General features: G+C 45.2%; 1 protein-coding gene across 1 annotated transcript; it reads left to right on the top strand.

The window, feature by feature from the left end:
• The first annotated feature begins 3,073 nt into the window (after window positions 1-3,073).
• On the top strand, window positions 3,074-19,964 carry LOC146177202 (uncharacterized). The gene is made up of 3 exons (XM_084581488.1): window positions 3,074-3,259; window positions 15,910-16,005; window positions 19,821-19,964. Exons 1-3 carry the CDS (start codon window positions 3,074-3,076, stop codon window positions 19,962-19,964), a joined length of 426 nt encoding a protein of 141 aa, XP_084437614.1.
• Window positions 19,965-22,420: the final 2,456 nt, after the last annotated feature.

Raw genomic sequence — 22,420 nt, 5'->3', positions numbered from 1 at the left:
TTAATGTGACAGACTGCGTTTTTTACACAGTAGCGTATATATACTAAGATAACCGCCCGAGCACGGACACAGAATGCAGAGAAAGAACAAGAGCTCATATATCCTATTACTCTTAGTGTCCGTGCTTACGCCCTGTCATCGATACAGTCCTATAAATTTGTCAAATATCTGCGATAGCTTATAGAGCTCGTTCCGTTGAGAGGTCGTTGCTGTCAGAGTCGCTAGGCAGTTGCCGCAATCCATAATTGAGAGAAACGTGCTGGCACAAAAAATAACCCTGTCGCGCCACAAACGGTGACGCATGGTACAGTACTAAATGTGTAGAGGGATGTGTGAACAAGAATATATAAACAGACGTACTCCCCTGTACCCACGCGTACAGCTTGCTTAGCGATGGACATATGCCAATTCAAGAACATTTAAACGGAACTACTCCCGTGTATCCTCCACTGCGACCCGACACGTCGTTTCCAGGATAGATGGCGTCTGCGCGTTTTGAGTTTGAAAACGGCTTTCGAAGAGCAAACAGCTTGTCTACTTTAACGTCTGAAACCGGAAGCCCTCCAGAGGGTCACAAGTCGCTGTCGGCTCATACCCTGAAGATGACGCTGAAGTTTCCCGCTTTTTTGCGACAAGTGTGTCGACCGTTGGCGTGAAGCATGCTCAGGGAAACAATGCCTTTTCTCTATAAGGGGCTCTAAATGCTATCGCGCACAATTACTCGCTATAGTAATAAAGACGTGTCGAAATAAGGTTTAATTGTCATGAATTTTATTGCAATTTTGGCATTAGAGCCAGTACAAAGTTTGTCGAAGTGCTAAGTGCCCTTATTTAGTTTAGAGTTTGGGAAACGAAAGACGGAGTAGCCGCCCCGCTTGCCGTTGGGTAGTTACACTTCGAATAAAAAGGGTATACATATCGAGGTACACATTTACTGGTTCCGAATCTCTATCCTAAAGCGCCTCCAAGATGGCTATCATACAGACGCTAAATGAAAAGCAAAATTGTACGACCCCAAACTGACTGCCGCAGAGAGATCTGCTGCGTCGCCATTTTTATATGCATTCATATTCATACTTTTCTTGGCACATTTGGAGGGATACCATGTCGTGGTGGCGCCTTTTGGATAGCCGCTGTTGTAGACGTTATCTGCATAGAGAGATTGGACGGCAGTTAAGACGTGAATATGTGTTACCTGGTGTAAATAATATAAAGCTTTGTGTCACCTTTTAGTAGTTAAGTATGATACAAGAAGGCCATATTGCAAACAACAAAGTAAGTTATGCCCCTGAAATTGTTTATAGAATTTTAGGTTGCAGGATATGGCCATGCTTCTTCTACACGCTTGCAGCCTTGTACAGCTTGTTCTGCATTGGCTTCGTCCTATGCCCCCGAAGTGAACCACTGCTGGTCCAAGTCATCACTGGATGCTTTTGAGCAAAACTGCTTTGCTTAGGGCGCTGGGGATAAGGTGATAATTTTGCCTTGCCAACCTTTTGGTCCTGGAAATTTTCATAAGCTGAATAGTAAGGCGAATGCTCGAAAATACGACAACCACGATGAAGAAGCATGTAGTTTTGGCCGCTGGTCTGCGTGTTCGGGCTCGTCACCAGACTGTCTACTGAGAATTGACTAGGAATACGAGGATAGTGTGCGCGAACCGTCGTTCTAACAGATAAAACTGTGCACGATCACTCAGCATTGAATATGGACTATGCTCGTCTTCAGATAATTGAATTCCAAGTTTTCCGTGCAGTAGAGCTTCGATTACATTCATTGGTGCCCACTTTTTGTCATACCATAGATCATAGCACGGACGGAGTACTACGTAGGAAAGAAAATTTACTGCCTTATTTTATTCGTCTAATGTGATGGGCTTCAATATCTAGAGAAGTAATGCACCAATAATTCATTACGGCATTTTAGACATAGCGCTGCCTTTGTACAAAATCTCCTGTATCGCGCACCCACCAAGAACGAAACGAAGCACAAAGATCCGCTTTTCATGTACCTGGAGAAAACGCCTCAAGGTCTAAGCGCCATATTTGAGGGGAAACGCAGTCTGGAGTCAGAAGAACGAAGCATGTACAGGTGGATTATATGAAGCGCCAAAACGTCTCTCCTGGGCATTTCATAAGAAGGCTCGATCAACTGTACTGGAAATTTTTGCTTTTACTTCCAGCAGATAATGCCCCCATCTGACAAGCACTCCTAAACACTCCAGAAGAAATCGGGGGTATAATAAGTTACACGTAATAGCACAAAAATTACAAGCGCCTGTCTAATGCATGTCGATATGGTGGTAACATATAAACAAATATTTTGAATTAACACCATTATTCAGTTTCCCAAAACGAAGTGAGCATGTATCAAAAACTGCAAAAAACAGTTTGATTTATGATTCTTGATTACCTGCTCTTGAAAATGAAAAAAAAAAATATTAGTATGGTTCTCAATAGTTAAGATATTGCACAGATATTTGATACATGCTGCTCCTAATATAAGAGTACTTTGGGTGGGTGGTCACATGTACCTCAAATTCTGTATTCTAAGTAACAAACAGTTGTCCCAAGGAAGGGCTCGCCATAATCTGGGTTATCGCGTTTACGAATAAAATTTCAAACCTCCTGCTTTATTTCAAGTGCAAGAAAGCCTTATTCTTGCAGAAAATCACCATTCTGTTAAACAATATGCGCTTCGTGATCGTCGTAGCTATAAAAGAAAAGTTAGTCGGGGCTACGTCTGCATCTGCACAGCTGTTGTTTCGTCCCACACCAATCACAAAAGACCGCTTCACTTTCCAAAGCAACAAAAAGCACCCATAGTTTCATTTCATTTTGCCCGCAAATCCGCAGACACGAACTAAGATCGTATTTTATTTCTGCATTGCCACAGTTTCTCGTCTATTCTTGTGCATCTGGTGAGTTTCACTAAAATAATTCCGAGCACATTGGATTGTTAGCATACCTAGATGCGAGCGGTGTAATGTGTTTCAGTTCGACTTATAGAAATTTTGTATTTTCCTCAGGATCTTAAGATGTGGCTTCTAGGCTCTCTGTTCCTTGCCTGCGCAATGACGCACAGCGCACTTGGGAAGAATGGAAATGCACGGTCATTACTCACCAGCAGTGGCTGGAAGGAAATGGACGCACATGGGAATCCTTTGTACAAGGAGCTTGCAGCCAAGGCGGCTCCTACATACACCAAGGACGTCGACTTCTACGTGGTACTCAAGGAAATTCAGACCGTAGAGAAAAAGGTACGGGGGAGTGAGTGCACTATCTAAAATTGCTTTCTTTGCTGGCCAGCTTGAATTTACAATTTTCGTCCATTTTCGCCTTATTAAAATATATAAATATACATTTTTTTAGACTGAAGACATGAATTTGAAAGAGAAGTCGACACCTGCAATATTTGAGGATACATACTCATAGGAGGCGGTTACTGCACCAAGACTAAGTGCAACTGAAATGATTTCTTGCTATGCCATATCTGATCACTGTAGCGTTGTGGCTGTTGAAGTGGAGTGCTAGGTGCTGTAGCCAACGCATTGGAAAATAGGCACTGAGTTCGAGTTACAACTTTCATAAAACGCGTTGAGCAGATTAAATAATAGCACTGCATGATTTTAAAAATGGAATTTGGATTATAAAACTTGAACACCACGTAGCAAAACTAAACTGCTATGATTACTTGCCAGAATTTGGCTGGAGACGCTAAATATATTATGCCCTTTTATACCGCCTTGAGAAAGTAAAAAGGACTGATTTCCTACGTGGTATGTCTCACGTAGCAACCTTTCCGCGTTCCAAAGCCTGGCATATGACACGCTACTAATGCGCTGCCCTCAAACTTTCAATTCATGAACAAGGCCGGATGCAGTGTGACAGGCCATGGCGAACGACAGGACAAATACCCGTAGTACGTGTTTGGCCTCCGCCTCACGTCTCATGACGACCCAAATGTATGTAGATCGATGAGCGTTCATAAAGCAGTAAAACTTCTAGGTATGCGAAGAAAAAGAAAACAGCAGTTGGATTTCCCTTCAACATGAGCCGCTAGTCATGCGCTATTAATTTCCGCTGTCATGCGAAAAGAACAAAATTTCTATCTGCCTTTCTGATCGTGACAATCACACAGTAACTGGACTTGCCCATCCACCATCGCACGCTGGAGAGTATAGTAAAATAGCAGTCTTCAAGCGCCAGCTCACACGTTCTTTTTGTTTAACGCGCTTTCTTTGCAACATGAAAATTGATTAAGTGGCAAATTGCACGCTAAGAACAATTCAATACCTTGTTTCTGAGGGTGTTCTGTAACGTAGCCCATTCCATTGGCGCATGCAACCAGTCAACAATAGTCAGTAATTGAACATATTCAACTTGTTAAGACAAAAATAAAAGTAATTGGAGGAATTTAAGCTCCGCCTTTAAGGGTATGAAGCGATAACCTAGGATACCAGCCCAAATACAAAGCCACGTTTTAACCAATCCATATGAACGCGCCTGCGTGTTCAAGGCGTAAAGTAAATGCAAGGTTCCTGGCAGGCTGATTGTGACAGCATCTTTCGATATGAAACGAGAGGGCCGATTTGAAAGCTCGTGCCAAACGCTATGTGAGGCAATCCTAAGTCCAGTTGGTGCTCAGCCACGTCAGCGGCCAGCTACTGCCTTATAGAGCCAGGCTCGTGATGTTTTGCTCACAATTCCAGCGCGAAAAGACTTTACGACTGTTCCGTCTGTCTTAGCTATAAACTACAAGAAAAGTAAAGAAATTTTCATGTTAAACGCGCGAATTTTAAATGCCTTTCCGGATTGCAAATAACGGAAAGTCGAGTCACAAGGAAAGACTACAAAATTATGAAGAACCCTTTATTCCGGATATAAAAAAAAATTTACCAGCCTGAGAAAGGGGATATGTTCAAAGCGTTGACTTCCCCAGGCTCTACGATTTTGGCACCTATCCTCAGTAAAGATACAACAATTTATTCAGTTTATTCAATATCGTAACTTTACTACTGAATTGAATATTTTGGTGGAGATCTTCTTTAACGCCTTGAAGAGGGCACACAGAAAACCTACTTTTGCTTTATTACTTGATAGAGATATAAACACTCACTTCAATATAACGGCTTGCTGCGCACTTCGCTTACACTAGCTGCCGAGTACTGATGAAGCCTGATTACGCTGCAAAACAGAGAGGAGACAACCCAGGTAGCACGAAATGGGCTATGACGTGAGGGCCCGCTTTGAGCCCGTGGGGACAGTCCACACAGGCCCCATGCGAGATTTGCAATACGTACCCAGGGGGGGGGGGGGGGGGCGTGGGCTGCCCAATTTTGCCTCGATTGGTCCCAATTCATGTGGTCAGCTTAAATAGGGCGGCCCGCATTCAGCCCAGATAGCTGAATATAGGCAGCATACCAGAATCATTAATGGGTACTGCGTTTATGTAGGCAGTGCCGCCGCATTGATCAAGATTTTCATTTGTACGTCGATTTTTCCCTACAGTACGTGAATTGTTCCGGCGTGGGCTTTGCGGAGGCCATTCCGTTTCCGCCTCGCCCACGTGCTGCCCTCATGGATTAAATCTGGTACTTTCGGGGCTGCCCAGGTCCCATTAATCACCGAGTGTGAAACATTCAGCACTATTTATTTATCTGCTATTCGACACTCAAACCATAGGAAAAATTTATTCTGAATTCACTACAATAATCTGGGCTGCCCCACATCACCCCTTAAATGTTGGTCTGAAAATTTATTTCGGTGGTGTATGTAGAATAATAATGGCGCAGGAAAAGTTTAAGGTAGTTCAGCACGTACTCGTAAAGCGGAACAGTTACTGCTGCATATTTTCTGTCAATACTGCGTAATTAACGTACCTTTTAGAGTAAAATCATAGTCTTTATTCATGGTATGAATATGCATAGAATGGTTATGTGAAAAATCTAGCAGGTGCAATTAGCGGCTGGTATAAGATGAATTACATAAATAAAATACTGCCTGAAATATAGGGTGAAGGTGTTTCAGAGCGGTAGCCCGCCTACGGCCAATTTGGGGCCCACTCCGGCCTTTCATAGGCATCCTCAATTCGGCTTATCTTATTTTTACCGCATGGAGTACGAATATATGTTGCATTTGCCTGCAATTAACCCAAGAAATACCCATGTGGGCGGCGTGGAGGAATGCCCCTTTTTCAGCCCGGATCCAAACCACGCGGGACCTGTTCAGTTTTTGAGTGGCCAGCCCCGTTTTGGCTAGTCCGTTTACTATTCGCTTTGGGCCCAAATTTGCATCGGCTGTGCCCTAAATTACCCCGCAAGAGACCGATTCGTGCCGAAGCGGAAAGGAGCACTTTCCTGCCCCACTACAGGCCATATGGAAATTATCTAGGTTTTTGGTGGGCAGCCCCATTTGGGGCAGCCTAGGGATTTTCGGCATGAAGCCTGCATTTCCGCTTGACCTTCCCTCGAGAACCCCTCAAGGGTCCCATGTAGGCAAAGCACGGGCAGACCTGTATTTATCCTCGTTGCGGCCTATGCGGGACTCATTGCGTTTTTGGGTGGGTAGCCCCAATTAGATTAGCCCAGGCTTTTTCTACACAAAGCCCAAATTTTCTTTGCATCGGTCCTAAAATTCTCCGAGCGGGACCCTTGAGGGCCCGATGTGGAAATATGTACTCAGCCCGTTTCAAGCCTATATGGAAAACGCAGGGGCAAGCCCAAATTGGGCTTGCCTGCTTGATCCCTAAAGGGGGCCATCATGGACGTTATCGTGGTTGCCCTAGCCGAACTTGCCCATACGGGCCCTAGGTGGGCCACGTAATGTGTGCTACTCGGGAAGTCATGTGAAAGCAAGAACCAAGAGCGCTGAATTGTAACTGCTGTTTGTGTTTCTCTTCTTCTTACGTGTTTTATACGTTATATACGTGTTTAGTGGTTTATTTATTTCGTGATGCAATCCTGCATCACGAAGCAACTAGCACGTCTTCTTGCCTTGTGATGAACCTAGTGAAGATTTTGTAACATTACTTATTATTGTTTTGAGCATACCTCCAATTATACTGCAGACGTTTGAGCTAGTTGTTCTTCACGCAGTGTTTTCTGTTCAGCTGCCCATTTCATGATACCTTCAATAGTATATACACTTGTGCTTACAATGTTCTTTTATTTCCCCCTCCCGTAAAAGCTCCCCATAGGACCGGCAGGATTAGTTTCTATTGCATAGACGCATAGACGGGGAAACAATAAACCACTCAACCTGTGCGCGATTCCCGCCGCGGTGTTGTGTTCGCAATGGTTGTGCGTGGGAACGAAGGACCAATGACCCTCACGACATACCATTCCTCCTTTCCGCCGCCCACTCCTGTCTGCACCGGCCAGCCGTGTGTGCAGAGAGAGATGACTTCGGGCCGCACCGATGAGCGACCGCCAGCGCGCACCGCTCTAGTCGAGTGCTAATAAATAGTTATTGTGCTCGCAAACGCCTTGTTTCTTCAAGACAACCGCGGAAATAACAGTTGCGACGAGGTAGCAGATCCGAGACAAGCGTTAAGCTACGCCGTTCAACAAACATTTCTACGCGCACGCTTCCTCGACGGATACCAGATTTTAATGGTTCCTCATGGACATCGCGGTTTGGATGCCTTCAATTCTATTTTGAGGCAAATAACATCACGGAGAATGCCCTGAGGAAGGCCCACCTGCTTACGCTGTGCGAAGTAGAGACGTACGACACTGTTAGCGCTCTATTACAACCAAGCACTCCAGTTGCCGTGGCCTACGACGGCATCGTAGCTCCGCTGTAGAAGCAGTTCGACCCGACCAGTGGCCATCCGAAGTCTACAGCCGGGCTCGCGTCCAACGACGTGACCAGTTGGAGGGAGAAACTGCAAGTGCCTACGTTGTGGCACTAAAGATACTGGCTGCCGACTGCAACTTTCGGACGCTGCCTGCATGCACAGTAGTCACCGAACACAATGCTTCCCTTGGACATCATGCTGCGTGATCGATTCGTGTGTGGACTTTGTGACGAGTCCTTGCAACAGCGTCTGTTCGCGGAGAAGGACCTGAAGTTCACGAAAGCCTATGATATCACCTTGCGAACGTAAAGTGCGGGACAGCAGCAACGACAAATGTGAAAATCTATCGAGCAAGTGCACCAAACAAGCCATTCGAGCAGCCAGAGCCAAAACATGAAGGCCCGCCCTAAAAAAGCTTCCAAAGCTTCAACGCCTATGATGCTGTGACGAACAGCATATTCCATACGTGCCGCTTCTAAGCAACTATTTGCAACTTTTGCCACAAGCGTGGGCACATCGAGAAACCATCTACAACGAAAAAGAGGCAGTGTAAATCAGCCTAGTCACGCAATCATAGCGCAGGCGCTTCTGAACTTGCGGCACAAGTTGAGAAGCTGTGATTTCAGTCACCTCCGTCAGTACTGTACAACCTAAACTCTGTTGCCAACATCGGCACAAATCAGAAAATAATGACTTGCTTCACCATCAGCAATAAGCTGCTCCAGTTCGAAGTCGACTCCGGAGTTGAAAGCACCCTTATCAGCAAGGAAACCTTTCGAAAACATTGCCGAAACACGCACCCAGACTAAAAGATGATGACACGCACCTCAGGACGTGGTCAGGTCAGAGCCTGCCGCTACTGGGTAGAGCCGACGTCGATGTTCTGCACAACGGGAAGAAATGCAAGCTGCCACTTCTGGGAAGGAACTGGTTTGACACACTTGGGATAACCATCAGCAGCGTCCACCAGACTGAAATGAAGTCACTGGTGGAATGTCTTCAAGAGAAGTACAAAACAGTCTTCCTCAATGACATCCCAGGACACGAGGGACCTCCTGTTGACCTGCAGTTGCTCAACGATACCAGGCCTCAATTCTTCAAAGCGAGGGCAGTACCTTTTGCCTTAAGATCTGTAGTAGAAGCGGAACTCAACAAATTTCAAGAACAAGGCGACATTGAACCAACACAGCACTCTGAATGCGCAACACCACTTGTCGTAGTTCGGAAGAATAATGGCACCCTACAACTAGGCGGGGACTACCGGAGTGCATTGAACAGGTTTACCAAGCACTTCTATTACCCGTTGCCAATGGCAGAGGAGGTCTTCGGCACACGTCATGGAGGGATATTTTTTTACCATCGTGGACCTTACGCAAGCGAACCAGCAGCTGAAGGTGAGCGAATCAACATATCAGTTGCTTACCGTCAATACGCTGAACTGCCTCTAGAAAATCAAATGACTGCCATTTGGCATAGCGGCAGCCCCAGCATAGTTCCAGAGGTATACGTACATAATACTTCACAGAATTCCTGGAACATGTGTTTATCTCTATGATGTAATCGTCACAGGAGCATCAGACGAGGAGCATGCTTCATATTTGGAACAGGTGTTCGTAAGGCTAGCCAACGCTAACTTGCGTATAAGCAAGGAAAAATGCTATTTTGTCGTACCCAAGGTGAAAGTCCTTGGTAATGTAATTGACACTGAAGGCATTTATCCAAATGATGACAAAGTGCTAGTAATAACAGAGGCACGAGCACCAACTAACAAGCAGGAACTCCAATCCTTTCTTGGACTCCTTACATTCTATGACCCGTTCCTAGAACAGCGAGCAACTGTGGTCAACGACGTGTACAAACTATTGCAAAAACAGGTCCCATAAACCTGCTCACCAAGCAATCAGGAGTAATTCGTGGCCCTGAAACCGCTTCTTTTGCAATGCATTGCCCTCAAACTTTACGATGAGAGCAAGCCCTTGATTATACCCTGCGACGCGTCACCCTACAGAGTAGGTGCCGTTCTTTCACAAACTGAAAGTCAAGGAAGAGAGGCACCAATTGCGTTTGCGTCAAGCACTCTATCCAGCAGCAGAGCGCAATTACTCTTACTTCGATCACGAGGGGCTTGCTGTGGTCTACGCGGCCAAATACTTTCGCCAGTACATCGCTGGGCGAAAAGTAACGTTCACAACAGATCATCGGCCACTGCTAGACATTAGGGGCCCAATATGTTAACACCGCAGATGTCACCACGCATGACACATTGGTACATCAAAATGTCAGCATATAACTACAATTTTGTACACCGATCGGGGAAGGAGCAGCAAAATGCAAACGCACTGACCCGCCTACCGCTGAGCACGACGCACGAAGAACCACCTAACCCGGGAGACGTGTTAATGCTCGAGGCCCTGCCAAACCCGCCGCTAACGGCAGATACAGTTGCTACGTCGACGCAAGAGGACCCATCCCTATCGGAGCTTTTCAACGCCATTCAAGAAGGCAACTTGAGCCGACTAAAGGGAGAAAACTTCAACGCCTACCGCAAGAGAGCTACAGAGTTAAGTACGCACCGCGGTTGCATCACCTGGGGGTCACGAGTTGTTATCCCACCAGCTTTACGTGCGCAAGTCATGTCACTGTTTCAAACAGGTCATCGAGGCATTGTTGCTATGAAGATGTGCGCCCGAAGCTTTACGTGGTGGCCTGGAATCGACAGCGACGTCGAAGCAAGTGCTCAGAATTGTCAGATATGCCAAAGCAACCAAAAGGCACCACCAAAGGCCCCGGCCCCACAGTGGGAAAAGGCAAGTGAGCCCTGGCACAATATTCATATCCATTTTGCAGGACCGGTCGAGGGAAGCACGTTTCTTGTCCTTGTCGACGCCTATACTAAATGTGTCGAGGTCAAACAGATGACCAAAGTAACATCAGCTGCGGTCATTGATGAGTTGAGAACCTTGTTTGCTACGTTTCAATTGCCAAGAAAAATCGCCTCTGATAACGGCAGAGCCTTCGTGTCAGCGGAGATCAGCCAGTTTTTTCAAACAAAACTGTATCGCAGCGGTGCAGCGGTGGCGTAGCGGTAGAACATCCGCCTCGCATGCAAGAGGACCGGGGTTCAAATCCCGGTGCCGCGCAATTCTCCACCGGATGGAAAAAAAAAAATCCGCGTGTCGATGGAATTGCATATACAGGTTTGGGGTGCGACCTGATGCCGGTGAGCACCTCCGGCAACGCACTCCCTCACCAGAACAGGAGTTGGCCACCCTGGTGCAGTAATTGGCCACAACCTCCTATGATAAGCTCCATAAAACCACGGCCCTCAGTCACCAGCGGCTGCGGAACAACTGACCACGGCGGCGGTCAGACCTGTGACGCAGCAGGGGGTGCTAAGAAAGCCTGGCTCCGCTGGACAGGCCGCCATTGGAAACTGACCTTGGCAACGTTTAATGCTAGAACACTAGCTAGTGAAGCTAGTTTAGCAGTGCTGTTAGAGGAACTAGAAGGCATGAAATGGGATGTCATAGGGCTTAGTGAGGTTAGGAGGCCGAATGAGGCATATACTGTACTGAAGGACGGGCATGTACTGTGTTATCGAGGTTTACCAGAAAGGCGACAACTAGGAGTAGGTTTCCTTGTCAATAAGTATATAGCGGGTAATATAGATGAATTCTATAGTATTAATGAGAGGGTTGCAGGCATCGTAATTAGGCTTAATAAGCGGTATAAACTGAAGGTTGTACAGGCCTATGCACCTACATGTAGTTATGATGACCAGGCAGTTGAAAGCTTCTATGAAGATGTAGAATCGGCAATGCGAAAAGTAAAGACGCAGTATACTGTACTAATGGGCGACTTCAATGCCAAGGTAGGGAAAAAACAGGCAGGAGACAAAGCAGTAGGTGACTATGGCATTGGTTCTAGGAATAGCAGAGGGGAGTTACTAGTTGAGTTTGCAGAGCGCAATAACTTACGAATCATGAATACCTTCTTCAGCAAACGGAAGAACCGAAAATGGACATGGAAAAGTCCTAACGGAGAGACTAAAAATGAAATCGACTTCATAATGTGTTCAACCCCCGCCATTGTGCAGGATGTAGAGGTAATCGGGAAAGTTCGATGTAGTGACCACAGGATGGTGAGGTCCCGAATTAGCCTAAATCTGAAGAAGGAACGCAATAGATTAGTAAGAAAGAAACCCATCAACGAATTAGCGGTGAGGGGGAGGGCAGAAGAATTCAGGATCTCGCTACAGAATAGGTATTCAGCTCTAACTGAGGATGGCGACATTACCCTAGAGGCAAGGAACAATAATTTCAGAGATATCATTACTGAGTGCGCGGTAGAAGTAGGCGGTAGGATAGTTAGAGAGGATACCGGTAAGCTGTCTAAGGAGACGAAAGATTTGATTAAGAAACGGCAGAGTATGAAAGCTTCCAATCCAACAGACCAGATCGAATTGGCCGAGATATCAAAGCTAATCAATAAGCGCAAGGTGGCCGATATAAGGAAGTATAACATGGAGAAAATTGAGCATGCTGTAAAGAACGGGGGAAGCCTTAAAGCGGTAAAGAAGAAATTGGGCATAGGCAAAAACCAGATGTATGCGATAAGGGACAAGGCGGGCAACGTCATCACTAATATGGACAAGATAGTCAAAGTAGCCGAGGAGTTCTATACAGATCTCTACAGTAGCCAAAGTAATCAGGACCGTAATGAGATTGGCGGTAGGGAAAAACAGTCAGACGTTCCACCAGTGACGAAGGAAGAGGTCAAGAAAGCACTAGAAACTATGAAAAGGGGGAAATCAGCTGGAGAGGATCAGATAACTACAGATTTGCTGAAGGACGGGGGGGATATCGTGCTAGAAAAACTGGCCACCCTGTATACGCAGTGCCTGGTGTCATCGACGGTACCGGAAGCATGGAAGAATGCAAACATTATCCTCATTCACAAGAAAGGGGACTCTAAGGACCTTAAAAATTACAGACCAATCAGCTTACTGTCTGTTGCGTATAAGGTATTTACTAAGGTAATCGCTAATAGAATCAGGACAACCTTAGACTGCAATCAAGCAAAGGATCAAGCAGGGTTTCGGAAACGGTACTCTACTATCGATCATATCCATACCATCAATCAGGTGATAGAAAAATGCTCGGAATATAACCAGCCCTTATACATAGCATTCATTGATTACGAAAAAGCATTTGACTCAGTTGAAACCTCGGCGGTGATGCAGGCATTGCGAAATCAGGGGGTAGACGAGCCGTACGTGAAAGTGCTGGAAGATATATATAGTGGCTGCACAGTAACCATAGTTCTACATAAAGAAAGCAACAAAATTCCCATAAAGAAAGGTGTTAGGCAAGGAGACACAATCTCCCCAGTACTATTCACAGCATGTTTAGAGGAAGTATTCAGAGACTTGGAATGGGAGCAGTTAGGGATAAGGGTAGATGGAGAATACCTCAGTAATCTGCGATTTGCTGATGACATTGCCTTGCTAAGCAACTCGGGGGATGAACTGCAAATAATGATTGATGACCTAGACAGGAAAAGTAGAAAGGTAGGCTTGAAAATCAATATGCAGAAGACTAAGGTAATGTTCAACAGCCTCGGGAAGGAACAGGAGTTTACATTAGGTAGCGAAATACTGGAAGTAGTAGGCGAATATATCTACTTAGGACAGGTAGTAACCGCAGATCCGGATCATGAAAAGGAAATAACAAGAAGAATAAGATTGGGATGGAGCGCGTTTGGCAAGCACTCGCAGATTATGACTAGCAGCTTACCGGTATCGCTCAAGAGGAAAGTATACAACAGTTGCATCTTGCCTGTACTCACCTATGGGGCTGAAACATGGAGGCTAACCAAGAGAGTTCTACTTAAGTTGAGGACAACCCAGAGGGCTATGGAACGAAAAATGGTAGGGGTAACATTAAGAGATAGAAAGCGTGCAGAGTGGGTCAGAGAAATAACTCAAGTTAACGACATTCTAGTGGAAATTAAGAAGAAGAAATGGACATGGGCAGGACATGTAGTGCGAAGAGAGGATAACCGATGGTCGCTGAGGGTAACAAACTGGATTCCAAGGGAAGGAAAGCGTAGCAGGGGGCGGCAGAAAGTTAGGTGGGCGTATGAGATTAAGAAGTTCGCAGGGGTGAAGTGGATGCAGCTAGCACAGAACCGGGTTAAGTGGAGAGATATGGGAGAGGCCTTCGCCCTGCAGTGGGTATAATCAGGCTGATGATGATGATGATGATGATGATGATGATGTATCGCAGGCGTCACATCGACTCCCTACCATCCGGCTACAAAGGGCCAGGTTGAACGATACGTGGCAGAGCTCAAGAGAGCTCTATTGGAACAATCTGGATCATTGCACCGACGCATCACCCACTTTCTCTTCAAACAGCACAGCAAGGTGCAAAACACAACCGGCCGCACACCAGCGCAGCTCATGCTCGCCGGCGAGTTGAAAACCAACCTGAGTGCCATCCTTCCGGAGGCTGCACCTGAAACCGGCCCGAAGGAAGACGATCTCCGCGTTAAGAGAATGAAAAAGGGCTAACGCGTTCTCGCTCGGAAATTCCACGGACAGCTGGCGCGGGTTTCATCTATAATAGGCAGACGCATTGGGAAGAGATCCTGGCTCATACACATTTAGGGGGCAGTGTTTGCCGACACCTCGACCAACATCGTCTTCTGAAGGAACCGCCGCTAACGACACCGATCCAAACAAGCAACCTTTCAGTCCTTAGTAGCATGGCTTGGGATATCGAGGCGGACGACGCATCGCTCCACCATGCAAGGTGTAAACCAAATAGATACGGCCAACGCCTGTTATAATGCCACGGCCATACTACAGCGCACATCCACACGTGCCCGACGTCCTCCTGACCGCTACCAGGCCCCTTTCTATGGGGGGAGGAAGTGTTGTGTATTGCGCGTAGACGCGCAGATTGGGGGCGGGGAGGACAAAACATCTTTTGTTATTTAGTCAGCGAGGGGGGCTCAATTAACCGCTCAACCAGTGCGCGATTCCCGCCGCGGTGTTGTGTTCGCAATGGTTGCGCGTTGGAACGAAGCACCAACGACCCTTTCGACGTACCATTCCTCCTTTTCCCCAGCCCTATCCTGTTTGCAGTGGCCAGCCTTTTGTGTTGAGAGAGACGACGTCGGACCGCGCCGATGAGCGGCCGCCGGCGCGTACCGCTTGAGTCGAGTGCTAATAAATCGTCCTTGTTTTCGCAAACGCCTTGTTCCTTGTTATGTCCGCAAGACAACTGCGGACATAACAGTAATAAAATAGATATAAATCGGCAATATTTTTCAATTTCAATCGTCATCTGAAGTATCGGAATTAATTGCTTGATCCGCCATTTTCGGTATTTAATAAATTACTAAGCACTTGAAACGGTAAACCAACTAGCCCCCATTGCTGCTTTGCATGCACTGTTTTCACAACTTTGGGGGTCTTGATACACGCAGCTTTAAAGGCAGGACAGCGCGCCGCCTCTTATTTTAGGGGCGCGCCTCTCTCCGGCACTCCCTGTGCGCTATGCGCTACCCCCACTGCCCGTTTCTTCTCCCGCCGACGGGGACCCCTGTCCCCCGCTCGGACCCTATGAAGCGAGGTGCACCGGCGTCTCGCAACCTTTTTGATTCCTGCCTTCCTCCTGCATGCTTCCCGATTGCAACCCCCCAGACCTGCCTCGACAGTCGGCGTCGAGATCAGTGAGATAAAGATGTCTTTTCACGAAAAAAAGGGAACGGGCATTAGGTGCATTTCACAGGGAGTGCCGAGAACAGGCGTGTCCTTCAAATACGAGGGGGCGCGCTGTTTATATGTGCGTGCAGCAGGGCCCCCAAACAAGGGAGAAAGTATATACGAAAGGCTGCTGCAGATCGGTTACACTCTTTCTTGCTGCCACTATTTGGCTACTTTAAGAAGTTGCCTACTGTAAGAAGAGCAGCTTGTTAACAGCGTATTCTTACATGTCACTTCTGACACGTAAGTAGCAGTCATACAGACGCATTAAGACGGTGTATATAACTTGGGTCAGAAGTTTACAGAAAAACCTGCGGTACTTTTTCATGGATCAGGGCGAGAAGCACAGGATTGTTTTTACGTATACACCAACGGGCTGCAGCGTTGATGAGCCTTTCGACGCTAAAAAGTGCCAGCCGATGACTCCCAGGGTAAGCTCTTATATAATTCAGAGATGGGGGGATTTTTCAGAAACAGGCTTATGTTGGCGGTAACCAGCATAAAAACACATTCGACTGCTTCCTTTTTAATTATCTTAAGAGAACTTTAGCCGCAAATGCTGGTACTTACAAATTAATTCTTGAGTTAACAGCACAAAACGTGGACATTAGCCGAAGATGAGATGACGCAATGACCACTAGTTTGTCGTCTTCTCTTCTTGTGCTCCCATCCTCGGTTCTCGCTGTTACCTCAGGATCGAAACCGACAAGCCTAAGCTACTATTCTGACAAAATGGGTGCTTATGTGATTCCGTAAATTCACAATTCTTGAAGAAGGACGCTCAAAGTAAAGTGGATTTCTCAAAAGACAGGTAATATCAGGGTGCTATCAGCGTCGACACCCTTGAGGGAAGCAGAAACGTCATGGTGGTCGAGTCTGCACCCCATTTAAACCACTGGCAGGACGAAGCCAGTATAGTGGGCGCCAGTGGGGGTATGAGCATATTTTAGCCACTGTTGCAACATTCATATAGCTCTATAGTGACTTTGAAAGTAAGCTTCCCAATTTCGGTGCAAATTGTGGATAGAGAGCCCTTCCAGGTTAGCGCATTAAAATGTGAGCCTAAGTATTAAGAGTGGGAATATTATTCGCCTCATTAAAATGTGAATAATAATTTCAGAGAAAATTAAGGGAGCTACCTTGCCTAACACGATGCCGTTGGCAACATGTTAGGAAGTTTGCAGTAATCACATATGCTCGGATCACAAATATTCTGGTTAGGCAAGAAATGCAAACAAGATATTTTTACCCCTTATCAGCAGGACTTTCGAATATAAGCACATGTAAGTATATATATGAACAAGTAAAAGATTTTTCCTGTGAATATATGTAAACCGTTAAAGGCCGCAATCAGTAACAAAAAACCGATGGGTGAGGAACCAACTACTCAATACGAGATATATTCGATAAAAAAATAACTGCGAGCGATAAAGCTCGAAAGTGGAGGAAGAGAACCACGAGTGTTGTGCCTAATAACATTGGGTCTAATAAAATTTGCTGGCAAGTTCAAAAAAGCTAAGACGACCATTCTGTGCTCTTTTCAACAGATTATACTTGAGCCAAAATTATAGTTTGCTATATAATTTTTAGGCCGTAAATGCTGGTCTAATTACTTGTAATACTTCATAAAGGCGAAACGTTTGCTCGTAACTTCTCAATAGTCCTAATGTTTACGTTTATCTTTCGGGAACAGAATAAGCCGCAGCGACATCACTGGGCTAGAAAGACACGATAAATCAAACTTCCTCATATTGCATAAATCTTCTATTTTATAAAGAACATGTTCTCGTCCCTTGCATTAGAGCAACATCAGGGCACAACCCCCCTTTTAACAATGTGCTTTATGTACCTATTTATTTATCACGAATATGGTCAAGATAGTCAAAGTAGCCGAGGAGTTCAATACTGATCTTTACAACAGCAGAAGTAGTCAGGACAATAATGAGATTGGCAGTAGTGAATGGCAGTCTGTCGTTCCGCCAGTGAGGAATGACGAGGTTAAAATAGCTTTAGAAACCATGAAGAGGGGGAACGCATCTAAGGAAGATCAGGTAACTGCACATTTGTTGAAGGATGGGGGAGATTACGTGTTAGGAAAATTTGCCACCATGTATACGCGATGCCTGGTGTTATCGATGGTACCGGAGTCATGGAAGAACGCTAAGAATATCTTAATTCATAAGAAAGGGGATAAACGCTTGAAAAATTGCAGGTCAATCGGCGCACTGTATTTGCTGCATAAGGATTTACCAAGGTACTGGCTAATAAAATCAGGTCAACTTTAGACTTTACCAAAGCAAAAAACACGCGGATTTCGGAAAGGATACTCTACTATCGATCATACCTGTAGCATCAACCAGGTGATAGAAAAATGCTCGGAATATAACTAGCCCTTATATATTGTATTCATTGATTACAAAAAACATTTCACTTAGTAGAAAACTCGGCGGTTATGCCAGCATTGCGAAATTAGGGGTAGACAAGCCGTATGTGAAAGTACTGAAAGATATGTAATGGCAGCATGGCAACCATAGTTGTATATTACGAAAGTGGCAAAATTTATATATAGAAACGAGATAGGCAAGAAGACACGATCTCCCAGTACCCGTCACAGCTAGCTTAGAGGAAGTATTCAGGGACTTGGAATGGGAGCAGTTAGGGTTAAAGGTGGATGGAGAATAACTCGGTTATCTGCGATCCGCCGATGGCGTTGTCTTATTAAGCAGTTCAGGAGATGAATTGTAAAGAATGATTGATGGAATACACAGGACAAGCTGAAAGGTGGTCCGTAAAGTCAATATGCAGACGACTAAGATACTGTTCAACAGCATAGAGAAGGAAAATCTGTATGCAATAGGTTGATGTGCACTGAAAGGCGTAGCGGAAACACTATACTTAGCAAAGGTAATAACCACCAATCCGGATTATGAAATAGAAGTAATTAGGAGAATAACATTACGATGGAGTGAATTTGTTATCGGTATCGCAAAATAGGGAACTATATAAAAGTGGCATCTCACCTGTATTCAACAATGAGGTGAATTGTGGAGGCTAACGAAAAGGGTTCTACTCAAGTTGAGGACAACGCAGAGGGCTATGGAGCGCAGAATGGTAGGTGTAACGTTAAGAGGTTGAAAGCGTGCAGAGTGGATTAGGTAAATAACTTGGTTAATGACGTCCTTCTCAAAATCAAGGCGAAATGGGCACGGGCAGGGCACGTACAGTGCGAAGAGAGGACACCGGACGGTCGCTTAGGGTAACGAATTGGATTCCAAAGAAAAGCGTAGCAGGGGGCGACAGAAAGTTAGATGGGCGAATAAGGTTAACAAGTTGGTAGGTACCAGGTGGTTGCAGCTGGCACAGTACAGGACTATTGGAGAAATAAGGGAGAGGCCCTCGCACTGCAGTGGTTATAGTCAAGCTGCTGCTCCTGATGATGACGATGGCGATTCATTAGAATTATCTACTGCACCCGTTGTACGTTATCGTAGGGAAAATAGTCAGAATAGTTTAAGGAAAAAAGAGTCACACGGCATTAGCTAATTAGTTATACCACTACAACACAATAAGCTCCAATCCTAACCAAGGGGAATGACAACAAATTTGTTATAAAGTGTGAAATACCTCTTTGGAAACATATGCTACGCGTGCCTTGAAGGGTATAACGGAATTATCGTGTGAAGTCGTAATGTAATGTTTTCTATCGCAGTTAAAAAATTGGATGCATGCACTACTTCATCCGGGAGTACTTTCCATTCGGCAATAGGTCGCGGAAAGAAAGAAAACTTATCAACATTGAAAGGACTTTGGTACGGCCATGGCTTTAGTATTGCGACGTTTCTGGGCAGACGTATTTGAGGTCTCACGTAGGCATACACCACGCAAAGATTGCTGATCTCTAAAAGAGTAGCCTTCCCATTGATCCATATAATGGCCATGATTGCTTAATCATGTAGTTTACGTGACAGTTTAAGATTCCTTCCTTCCAGACAACATCTGCCCTACTCGGTTACCTTTTTATGGTATTTGGGCAACTGCTGCATGAAAACTTCCCTGATACCGAAATTCATATCAATAAGGTTTTATATTTCTATAGAGAAAAGAGTGTCCAATGCGTCGTGGGCGCATTTGTTCTTTTGTAAAATTCTGAAGGAGCAATGTCCGAGCTATTTGTCGAGCACAATAAACGCAAACGTATTGATGGTCTCACGACTTATCTGTCCATTCCTCCGGTTTTCTCACGCAGGCGTCTGGTGAATGCATCGCGATGTTCAAGTTCAAGAATAACAAGGCAGCTTCAGCTATCCTCGAGTGGATTCACTGCAAAGATTTTATGGCTCCCAAGAAACGTCGTTATCCGGAAAATTACCAACGGAAAAAGCGCCAGTAGCCTTGTATCTCGCTTCATGTGGTTGAATGGCGTTTGCTATTTTAAATTTGGATTTAATAATAACATCACCTGCTGTAACTAAGTGAAGGTCTTTCTCGGGTTTGGTGGCATTTGTATAGTGAAACAGGAGATGATTACTAAAAATATTTAGCCATATCAGGACAGGGGGGAATATTTTTTCTTTGCTTGATCATAGTAAAACAGGTGATGATAACTACAAATATTTATCCATTTTAAGGCAGGGGAGAATATTTTTCCTTTGTTTGATCTGCGCGAAGTGCGAAAATTGTTTGTGTCGATTTACTCACATATTGCAGAGAAGAGGCACTACACCTTTATGTTGACAGCAGATATGCATCCTAAAGGAACCAGGCTGGCGATTCTTAACCCTGTAACTATAACTAGATGAATCATCGAAGCAGATTCATTTTACTGGTGTAAATTTTATTAAATAGAAGGATAAGAACCCACACAAATAAGAAGTTCGCGCATGGACTGAATTCATTACAAGCTACGCATTTCTATAGAAACCTAAGTAAATGGGTAGAGCCCTCCATTTCAAAGTACTTGGAAATCGTAGCGAGAAAGTGTCTGCTGCTTGCCTCAAATGACGTCATTTATTTCCTACTAAGTCCACTATGCGGCCAATAAGGTCTGCGGCACCAGCTTTTCTTGCAGATTTCTTGGCCACACAAAATTATTCTGAATGCCGGATTCTCTTTTAAGCGTGCGTAAAGCAGGTGCCGTTGATATTTTGCTCAGAAAAGGCACAATTAGGAAATCAGCATCGAATTTGCATGAAGTTGATCCCCGCTGTCTAGATCGTATACTAAAAGAGTTGAAGAAAAAGCGTATTCGGAGAAATAATTCCCCGCTTTTTGTCGTTATTGACATTACCTTTTCCCGACTCGAGTGTCGTCTTAATACTGAAAAAAAAAACTAATAATAGATAGACACCGGCACAATCAGGGCTTAGCTAGGTGTTTTTATGGTCCACCCTTTATAAAGAGAAAAGCCTCACAACCTATGCAATCCAAAAGTTCACTGTGTTTGCTAATAATTGGAAGGGGCCTAGAGATCGCGTCCATTACCATAAAATTATTGCGGAAAGGTCGCATGTCGTAAGATAGACATAGATAGTAATGGTTACGGAATGTTATTCTCGAACCGCTTTGTTCGGTTACGAACCAACGTGTACCTTTCATTAACAAGACAACTGTTTTATTAGAAGAGCCAACGAGAAGATGAGCCTAGCAAGGAATACTTGTCTCATAATGTCCGCTCAAAATGTAGAATGCGCCTGGTTTACTCACATTTTTCTGCACATAACCTAAATCACTGATCTACACAGCGAAGTAATCAAAGGGAGGTTCTTGCAGAGTTTCCGAAAGACATTGCGAAGCGATTGGTGACTTTTGATGACCACGCTCGCCCGACAAGTTAAAATGCCTCGTTTCATGTCCAATATAGTTTATTCTATGACAGCAGTAATAATACAGTGAATTTAGTTTACCGGTCTTAGACCTATTATTATTAGTGGAGATACTGTCCTAGGCGAGTCTTCGGCGGTATGTCGGCACCATAGGATCAGTCTTATTAATAACTGAAAGCGAAAGTTGCGTGATGCTGTGTGAGCACAGACGAATGAAGGCTGATCACAAAAGGCGCATAGTCCAGATCAGTTTGCGCGCGTCTCTCCCATCTTGTTCCTCCAACTGCTCTTCAAGCCGTACGCGTCATAGCAACCTTTCCGGGGCAGACGATGCTCGCCTCGAAGAAATTAGGCAGATCAACAATGGAGGCATTTCAGGACAGCCACATTAAAGAATTGTGTCGTGCGGGAAAGGCGGTTATCTGTCTTTGCTTGAGCGGCAATGTGATTAACATTATCCAGTCGGTCCAACACAACGAAGGGGCAACGGTACTTGTACAGAAACTTCTCATACAATCCTCGCCTGCATAGGCGTCCAAAGCTTGAAGAAATCTCCAATAGGGTAAGTCACGGCAGAATGTTGCAGGTCGTGATATTTTTATCGAGGCGTTAATGGTAGTTTCCGTAAGTGGGCTGTTGTCATGGGGTAAAAAGGGTATATTGTATCGCTGAATGCGGGGATGTTTGGCGTAACCAAAGAGAAGGGAGAACAACTGGTAGCCTCATAATTTGGTTCGTTATAAGCGTATGTCACATACGGTAGCTCTGCATCCTAGTTGCGCTGGTCAGATGAGACGTACAAGGACAAGACAACGTGTTTTTCAAAGCGCGGTTGGTGCGCTCGTTGAGGCCGTTGGTCTGCGGATGGTGCTGTGGACTGTCAGTAGTCTGATCCACAAAACCGGAGCATTTCTTCCACAATATTGATATTAGATTTCCAACCATGATCACTTATTATACCACGGAGTGCACTACGGCGAAAACTACCAGCGTGTAGAAGGAACGGGTAGACATCAGCTGTCGC

The sequence above is a fragment of the Amblyomma maculatum genome, chromosome 10 (genome assembly GCF_055883805.1).
Source record: "Amblyomma maculatum isolate TAMU_Amacu chromosome 10, ASM5588380v1, whole genome shotgun sequence".
Taxonomy (NCBI): Eukaryota; Metazoa; Arthropoda; class Arachnida; order Ixodida; family Ixodidae; genus Amblyomma; species Amblyomma maculatum.
Note: the sequence above shows the minus strand (reverse complement) of the source record. Positions and strands in the feature narration are given on the sequence as shown.

Coding starts and splice junctions, on each gene's coding strand:
- LOC146177202 (XM_084581488.1), top strand. CDS start 3,074: ATGACGCACAGCGCACTTGGGAAGAATGGAAATGCACGGTCATTACTC. Junction 3,260..15,909: donor TTCAGACCGTAGAGAAAAAG/GTACGGGGGAGT, acceptor TTCATGGATCAG/GGCGAGAAGCACAGGATTGT. Junction 16,006..19,820: donor GCCAGCCGATGACTCCCAGG/GTAAGCTCTTAT, acceptor TTTCTCACGCAG/GCGTCTGGTGAATGCATCGC.